The sequence below is a fragment of the Mugil cephalus genome, chromosome 1, assembly GCF_022458985.1.
Source record: "Mugil cephalus isolate CIBA_MC_2020 chromosome 1, CIBA_Mcephalus_1.1, whole genome shotgun sequence".
Lineage (NCBI taxonomy): Eukaryota > Metazoa > Chordata > Actinopteri > Mugiliformes > Mugilidae > Mugil > Mugil cephalus.
The window spans coordinates 4,724,341-4,734,040 of NC_061770.1; the positions used below are offsets into that span (position 1 = coordinate 4,724,341).

At 37.1% G+C, this 9,700-nt stretch overlaps 1 protein-coding gene across 1 annotated transcript; it reads right to left on the reverse strand.

The window, feature by feature from the left end:
• Nucleotides 1–1,445: 1,445 nt before the first annotated feature.
• rps21 (ribosomal protein S21) lies at nucleotides 1,446–5,402 on the reverse strand. The gene is made up of 6 exons (XM_047571634.1): nucleotides 5,346–5,402; nucleotides 4,805–4,887; nucleotides 4,552–4,615; nucleotides 2,270–2,341; nucleotides 1,766–1,821; nucleotides 1,446–1,506 (listed from the first exon to the last, which is right to left on the reverse strand). Exons 2-6 carry the CDS (start codon nucleotides 4,852–4,854, stop codon nucleotides 1,497–1,499), a joined length of 252 nt encoding a protein of 83 aa, XP_047427590.1. The 5' UTR covers nucleotides 4,855–4,887; nucleotides 5,346–5,402; the 3' UTR covers nucleotides 1,446–1,496.
• Between the last annotated feature and the right edge of the window lie 4,298 nt (nucleotides 5,403–9,700).

Consider the following 9,700-nt stretch of genomic DNA (forward strand, 5'->3'; position numbering starts at 1 on the left):
TATGCAAGCTTCATGTGTTTCTCCTGAGCTAAATTGACAAGTCACTCAATAACACACCTCAAAACGTTTCACCACGCAAACCGAATACACAGAGGTCAAAGGGGGCGTTGTTTCACACGGTTTGACAACTGCAATCTTTGTATCTAATAATCTTGTTTTTAAGATTGCTGTTGTCAAACAAATGATTTTCATTAACATTAAATATGAACAAAAAGGAAAAGTGAAGGGAATAAGACATTACGCACTAAAAGATATTGTAAATAAATGGGCTATTATGACTGCCGCATCAATGAGGTTTACTGATTCACACTGACAACAGGGACGCTGCAGGTTTGATCAAGTGAAATTTAAGAACTTGTAAGACCATTATGGGTTAGATTTAAGATCTATGCAAAGTACCAGAAAATAAGGGAAATCAGAAACCCTGAATTACTTTCAAAATAACAAAATATCCCTGGGGTGGGCTCCACTAATGAGGAACGGAACCATAACAGCTGAGGCCCAAGGGGGATTAAGACTTGACCAAATGTAATTTAAGACCTACAATATAAAATATGCTCGTATTTATTTATGTATCAAATTTTAGACTTCTTAACTCTTGAAAAATCTGCAGAAATCCCTGGAGAATCTGATACAGAAACCTTGATTCCTTTCCCCAATATAAATTACAAAGATCATCTAAAACCAAACCAGTTTCTTATTGATGTAGTTTTGGGCGACTTAAGATCTTTTGCCGTATGCTGCTCCCTGCTGGTCAGAGTAATCAATACCAACCAATCTTTTAAAACGCCCATCATCACACACTTCAGAGAAAAGGATGTGAATGTTTACATTATGCACGTATATGAATTGTGCTTTGGTTTTTAAGTGACAATCACTTACATTCAGTTAAGACTGTAAAACTAAATGCTACCTAAGTGAGAAAGTCTATATATGGATATTGTTTAAAATTCACAATCAGTTTTGTGTTGGGAATGTGTAAATGTACAATCTGCATAGACTTTTGTACTATGAATTTTTAATGTCAGGAAAAAAAATACCAGATTGCATTAACTTTAAAATGTTACTTATTTGCTGTATTTATTTTGGTGTTATTTTACATGTGCCTAGATACCATGGTTAAACGTATGTGTTGGTAATTAAATTCAAATTATCTCATTGATTGTGCACTTACATCAGAGCATTTGTTAACCTAAAAGTGAAGTAAAGACAGCAGGATGCCTTTCTTGAAACCCGAGGTGTTTTTCGAGCCCATGGTTTTTGCTTTGCATCTCATGAAATGACAACAGCGTAAACTGTGTCACGTTTGACACGTGGTGTATGTCTAGTCTTGTTCCAACTGCATAAAATGAAAATAACACAAAACCAGAAAATATTAAAATTGCAGAAGCCACTTGACCGTTTTAAATCTTTCATTAGTTCTCAAGTGAAACCAACAACAATGATAGGTTTTTCTTCCCCATTTTATTTTACAAAGTTTCCACATCTCATCTCACTCAGAAGTTCCTATGAAAAAAGGGAAAAAGAAAACAGGTGTAAATTGTCAACAGAGACTTTGTGCTACTGTGAATGATGGCTCACAGACTTGAACAAGAAATTAAATTCATTAAATCCACACGCTTTCCTAAAGTGCCAAATTAACTCGCTGAACTAGTATTTTATTTGACCTTGAAGTACAATGAATTTTAATATTCACATTTACTTGAATGGACAAAATATTCCTCATATACTTGATAGAGTACAATGTCTAAGGACAGGTTCTTACTTTGCAACAATGGTGTCATTCTTTGCCAGCCTCAGGATGGAGTCGTCCGACTCTCCCTGTGAACAGGGAGAAAAGTCAATGTTCAGATCAAAGGTTTCAGCATTCATAAGTTCACAGCAGATGGTAAACCACCCAGCACAGTGAGGTCACAATTGTTCTGCCTGCAGAAAAGGTCACGTCATTCCCTTATTTAGCTGCGTGAAGTCATTCCAAAGTCATTCGAACCTTCCTCTAATTTGTAGCCACTGTTATGTAGGTCGATGGAAGTGAGTGGCTTACGTTGGAGCTAATAAATGCTAAATAACAGCTACTTTAACTGAAATCCCTGCAACACAAGAGAGTACAACTACTGAGCCAAATGTGTCAGAGGGTGGGAGGACTTTGCATAAATAAAAATAAATCAATATATTTCTGATAGGAGACTTGTAATGATGACTCACGGCGAGTTCTTAAGAACTGTCCTCTTAATGCGACTGCAGGAATTATGATATTGGGTAAACTCACCATTCTGCGGATTGCGCCACAGATGGCGTAGGTCTTGAATTGTCCATTGAAACGACCGGTCACCTTGTCAACCTGAAAAGAAACAACACAATGACTGAAATCACAACATAGTCAATTAACCTTTTAGGGGCACTCAATGAAATACTTTCAAATTCTTAAAATCCCTTCCTATTCATCTTAAAGTCCTAAATCTCAACCCTAGAGTGTCATCATAGGACACCAAATTTTTAGTTTTTGCTTTTGTGAATTTTTTCACATTTTTTCATTTTCATGGAGAAAATCAAGATTAATGAATTTACCATATATGCTTCCTTGCCCTTAAACCCGTAAACAAATGTAAACATGTATTTAGTCCATTAGAACATAAGTGCTGATTCAAGCACTTGTTAAGATATTAAACATTAGGCCACTGCCCCATGGTACCTAATAAATCAGTTATGCCCAGTGTTCATGCAGAGATGGACCTTGAGGATGAAATCAGACTGACTTGACCTGAGAAAGTTTCCTTGATTGGTTGAATGAAAACCACATGCTTCTAAACTCTGCTACTCACTGAGAAGCAAAGGGGCACAATTTAAAGTGTTTGGAAGTTACCAAATATGGATCCTTGCCCCATAACGGGTTAAACAACTAACATGTATCGCTGCACAAATCAAAATAAAGACGATGAAATTATCCTCTGGTAAAGCTTTTTAGTTTCAATCATGATTTTGGCACGTTTTAGACCATTTTGCCTCTGAATCTTAATTTATATGAAGAAGTTGGTCAAAAATACCCATAAAGGTAAACACAGCAGCATGTATGTACAGAATTTATAATAATAAACTTATAACAGGCAGAACAAAGTGGTGTGATCCTCTAACATAAAATATTGACATGGTGTCTAGGACACACAAGTTGATAAATCTATTCCAGTCAGTCTTGTTCCCATACTATGGAATCTGCTTCACCAACAATCAGCTGACGATCAGTTTCTCCATGTTCTGCCTCACTGGCGTTGTGTACTCTCTGTTTACTCCCATTGGCAACTCGATGCAAATTAGATAACCAACAGCAAGGCCACTGTTTGCTTTTAGCTACACAAAAAGGAAAGTTAAATGACACAGTACCAATATCAGTTTTGTTCAGCCAGGATGAATATTTCCTCTCTGACAGGTAGGTTGGGTCAAACCTTGTTACCCTATGGTACACATGTCAAACTCAAGGCCAATTGCATTGTATTATCTATCAGAATGGAATAATAATTCCATAAAACAAAACTGTAGTAGCTGTCCAACTGCAACATGAACTCCAGTGATTGTATGACGTTACTGCTATTAGCCAATTTAAAAAAAATAAACATTGCCTCTTATTTTTAGATGTGAAACATAACACCCTACTTACCAATGTGTTGAGATTTTTTAAGACCGTTGAAAGACTGATTTCAGACATTCTAATGCCAATTAAGGCCTTATTTTTATATTAATTAATTCAATGCCCTGTAAGACCTTTTAAGGATCCATGGGAACCCTAATCCTAGTGTATTTACAATTGTTCCAATTTTGGCAGGTTACAGTAAAATGAGATTCCTCCTATTAAAGGCTGCACTTTAAGACTCATTTACAAAGGTGTGCCATTTGCTTGTATTTGTATTAATTTTTAAATGCCAATTTTTATGACTAGGTGAGAGCTTTGAGATCATATAGAGAAATGGATTGTATGACATAGACCTTAATTACACACAATGTTATTGTAGACAGATTATTGACAATTAAGAAAAATAGCCATTTCAGTAAAGGCACAACACCACAGAGCCCCATTTCGGAACATACACGTGCGCTAGTCAATGGCAAGAGTCAAACATTTTTTGATTTCTTTCAAATAGAGACAAACATTGGAAATACAAATGTTTGTCAAAGGTCCACTTTGCAAATCAAGTAGTAGACAAAACTACTGAAGGCTGGAGAGTCACAATCAGAAAAAAGAAAGACACATCAGCTGGACAAGCATGTCAAATAAGATAATAGATCTGATCCAAAAAAAAAAAAAAAAACTGGTAGAGTGGCAGCAGGTCATCAGTAGCTCATATACATTTCCCTTTAGATGATATTAGTAAATTCAAAACTGCACATATTTCTTGATTTTCATTTTTTGCCCTTTTATAATTTTAAGTTCTCCATGCGTCTACTTGTATCGTCTTGAAAAACCTATCCACACTAGCATTATGAAATCATGGCAGTCTAAAATATTAAGTAAGGCGTTGTGTGGTCTTTATTAGGAGCTTGAATGTGATTAGATTTTACCTCAGCGATGTTAATCTGGATGGAGGCATGGTCCTTGGCCCCAATGATTCTGTTGCTCGCAGAGCTGCAATAAACACAAAGTACTGAACCATGTTGTCAAAACATCACTACTGATCACTCTGACTTCTGTTACTGACCTGAGAGAAAACAAACGTGCTAGAATTAAGGCAAACACCCCGAGTTCTTAACAACATGTACGTTTCACTACATTTATGCGTCCTCCTTCCCCTTCTGCAACTATCCTAACACTTACCATTTACGTGGGACGTAAAGGTCCACGAATTCTCCAGCATCGTTCTGCATTTTTAACGGTGGTGCAGATGGTCGCCTACAAATCTGAAAGAAACGAGATCAAACGTCTTTATCCTGATGTTAACTTAGCTACTAAGACACATACAAGCTAGCGCGTTTAAAGTGAACTGTGGTTTGGTGCGGTATATGGTTTTATAGCGGTGTTTCTGGAAACGCCGGGGGTGGGCATCACGAGTCACGAATATAAAGAACAAAAACTTAACTTTCATTAAAGTAAGTAAGCAGAAACAATGAGTTACAGAAGCGTTAGCCACCTAGCATGTCAGTTAGCATGAGGAGCGAACCCCACGGCCGCATGTGGCTGCTCACACACTCCACTACTATTTAACATTTACAGGCAATGCCTGCGATAAACATGCTCCAAACATTATTTACACGTTCGTGGCCGCGTCGGCGTCTACAGGCGTCACAAAAAGTACAGCTAAATAAAGATATGTGTCGGTTTTATACGTTTTTAAGGCGAGAGCTCGACAGATACCCACCGTGTACGACAAATGGCCGACAGAAAAGGAAGTACCGCTGACCCGGAAATGAAAAAAGATCTCCGTCTGACAGAGACGAATGTTTATGGCGCCACCTGCAGATTTTTGTTATTACAGCCAAAATGTTTTTCACAGCTTGTGTCAGCATCCTTTATCTCCACTAAGGGTTAATGTTAAATGTTTAACCATACAAAATATAATTAAGACAATAGTGTACATTCAAAGATGCAAGAGTCTGATTAAATAAATGTATTTGATAACATAGCAATACTGGGGTAACACAAATGTGATTCTGCAGACGTATTGCAATGATCAGGGCCTGCAGAGATCTCTGGAGGGGCAGGTGCTCAAAGTTTAAAGTCGGCACATGGAGCACACATTTGAAAGACAATACAGAAAAATACATAAAAGTATAACTGGTTGAACTGTAGCAACCCATATTCATAAAGAATGTACGATGGGGTCACAACATACCATATCATTGTCCACACCCCATATCTGTGCAAAGATTAAGTAGGCTAGTCTTTGCCTTTTGCAGCCTCACACAGCTCCTTTGGTTTTTCTTTCAACCTCCTCGAGGCATCTCTCCCGAATGAAATATGATTTATAAGCTACAATCTCATGCACAAAACACACACACAGTGACATCTCATACATTTGCAGTGCACATTTGCATATACATGCAGTGTTGTTTTCGTCAACAATTACGAAGCTATTTCGTAGAAATAGGAATATATCTGGTATATACTGTATGTTTGCAGCACAGTTAAACAACAGTCTGTGGTTTCTAAATGAGTGACACCAAAAGTCCAAATACTGTGATTATTTGTTATATTTAATAATTGATAAAGAAACACAGTGAAATAATGCAAATCAAACTGATTTCACAATTGTATTGAACAGAAATATTCTGAAGTGTATTACATCAAACATGTAAAAAACAACAACTGTGGGACATTCAGATACTGAATATCACATCAAACAAAGCAGCACATGGGGCTCTTTTTTCTTTGTTTTTTTTTAAAAAAAAAAAACAATAATCTGATTTATGGGATTTTGCAATGCCAAAAATAATCTAGTAATAATAATTAAGAAATTTCATCACATCACACACAAAAAAACATGTTATAGAGATAATCCATGTCACTGACATACATACAAGTTCGATAAGACATTTTCAAAAAAATATATTTAGTCTGTTTTGATACATGCACACTTAATATAAATGAGCAGATATGGTTCACTTTGTCAGTAACTACAGAGGTACTGGACCTAAATGGGAAAAAGAGAGTACGAGTTATTTTGATGCCCGGACACATGTACAGCCGACAGCCAGCTTATAGGGACATCTGCACCAGGTGCTGGTGTTCACCCTCTGGAAAACTGCAATCTGAAAGTAGATTGGCTCGGCAGTCATGCCACTCATAGTGCAGTCCTTGCATGATGCATGGTAGATGTTCTCAGGCTCTCTGTCTTTCTTGGTCTCATTACTAGAAAAGAAGAAACAAAATATTCACGAATAAATGGAGGTCTACACGTAATGCCATAACTAAGACAACTACTAAAATCCCAGATGTTATTTTATATGTCTGCCTGAAGTGAAGTGTTTCATTTCATTTTATGCAAATATATCTACAATTCTATCAGTACTTAAATTTGGTATAGCTTTATGGAGAAAGGTTTACCCCAGTGATTTTAGTAACCCCCTATCTCTTGCCACCATAGAGGTTTAAATTCCATTTTAAAATGAGTCTGTGAAAAGCTGTGAAGTAACTCTAAATTAAGTTTAACCTCAAATGTCTTTTAACATATTTAGACAGTGCTGTACAAAATAAATCGTGTGAATACGACATTGTGTTGATAATTGGTTATGTAGTGCTTTTCTATCCATTTGTCATTCATTCACACAAGCACACACACATTCACACACCAGCGCCAAGCACTAGAACAACTTGGGATTCATCTTCTTGTTAAAGAACACGTACAAGTGACCCCTTTTTCTAGTTGAACGACAAACACCCAGACTCTTTTCGGATCAACAGAAATAAAACTCACATCATCTGCCAGGGTGCAGCTGAAGAGCTCCCAAGTTCCGACACATGTTTGAAGTACTGCTTGTGATGTTCAGAAGCATAAGTACAGTCCTTAGGACAGATAGGATGGAGGTAGACTCTCCCCATCAGTCCAAGTAGGATCTGAAAATACAGAGAGATATGTTAGTTTTCTATGAGTCAAATAGATTACAAGACATAAAACATTATTTATTTGTCCTATGTATGTGAAATTCTCTTATCACAGTAGTGTGGAATTTGACCAGAATATATACAAAAAATAATAACAGATTAGACAGGAATATTAAATTATGTACAGAAAAAATATGTAATGTAATGTTAAAACATGTATGTACAGTATAATGGTAATTAAAATGGTTAAAATTGGTAAATAAAAAAGTAAATATATAAAAATAAAGTGTCTATAAAATGCGAATTTTCCAGTCAAAAATGATCAGTTATTTCCAAGTGTTGAGGCTGGAGAGAATCCCTGTTACATTACTATACTACTTTGACACAAAGCAAAAGTTACTTATTCCAACACTGCTACACTGCATATATTTGCAGATGACATCAAAACCTGAGAGTGTAAAATAATTCTACGTTATTATGACGTAACGCCTCTAATTTTTTAGGTCTGTCCATTTTTTTTCCAACAGATTATTTGCAGTACTCACCAGAAGAGCAGTGAAGTTCATGATGTAAAGCTTTGCTCTCAGTTGTCTTTGCTCTGGTACCCTGTGTCAAATCCACCTGCGCTGTGGCTAGCTGGTCTGTCACACACCTCCTGTCATGCTGCACACCTTGCTGCTTTTATCCAGTAGCGGTGATGAAAGAGCGCATTTGCATTGGGAGGGAATCCGTGGAGGCGTTTAGCATGGATCAGTGCCAAGTGTAATAAACTCTTTGTAGTCTAACCTCTTTGGAAAGGATCCTGCTCGACCTCAGTGAGAATCTTTACTTTGTCCATGAGTTAATAAAATGTCATAAATTCATTGAAGCAAACATTAGAACCTTTTGATTTGCTGATTTCCCGGGTGTGAAGGGGACATTTTGACTGATGATATTATATACATATACATACATTATATACATATATTTGTAAAATTGTATTTATATAACCTTTATTACAATATTAAATGTTTACATGTTGGAATGTTTGATAAAGAAATACTGACACACAGACAAGACGGCGATGTAACGTCACATCTAAAATTAAACACTGGGAGGCGCGCCAGGGGATGCCGCTTTGACTACCTCAACAATGAATGACAGCTTCCTGTGAATTTGCGTGGGGGAAGCCTCTGGGGAAAACACCTACACACCAGAGGAGAAAGCGTGTACGTATTCCCACTCATGTTGCAACACGTCCGCCGCCTACTACTATGCAATTCATAGGTAGTAATAGGTACATGTATTCCCTGATCCAATAATATTCCCTCTATTTCACTACGCTAATGACGCTCAGTATGGGTTAAGAATCGAAACAAGAACTGCACTTCAGTTGTACAGAATTTGATAGCAGGACTTGGAAAGCAAACTCGTAGAATGGTGCTTGATAGCTTTGGATTCACAAGAAGAAATGTGTTTCCAGATTTAAACAAAATGTGGACTTCGGATTTCTATTGTGTGTATTGTTTGATTTTTGAAAAAATTAAGGAAAACCCAAAGTCAAGTGACTTACAAAGGCATTGACACATCAGAAATACCAGAAATGTTTCAGTGGACATGCAAAGCTTAGCAAAAGCAGAATACAAACTTAGATAGTTGAAGACAAGAAGTTACAACATAATTGACTGCAGCCTCTCTGCGTATATCCCACTTCTAAAGAGAAGGTCAGAAGAGGTAAGCTGCTTTCCCTACCCTTCCCCCTTCCTCTTGTCCTTCTGCAGCCCTGACCTTGCATTATTGTCCATTCTGGGCAATTCACTCGCAAGTGACTAGTTTCAGGTTTGCATGTTCCCCAGGATATTTACCTCTTTTTTCAAATAAACCCCGACATTATCTGGGGCACAGTAGATTGTTTTAAAAGCTGCTGCCTCTAATGGGCCTGTAATGGTGTTTCTGAACCACAAACTGCACAAGTCCTGAGATTATAACTGCAACACAGGAAGCTTCTATATGCACCATCTCTGGCAATAAACGTAAAAATCCATAACTTAACTGTGTCAGTAATTAACCTTATGCTGATAATGATTTTTCATTTACTGGCCATCAGACATAACAGTCGTGTGTTTTTTTTTTTTTTTTCTGAATGAACGAGGCAAGGCTCCCTCATTGACACACTGCCAAAGGAATGCCGAC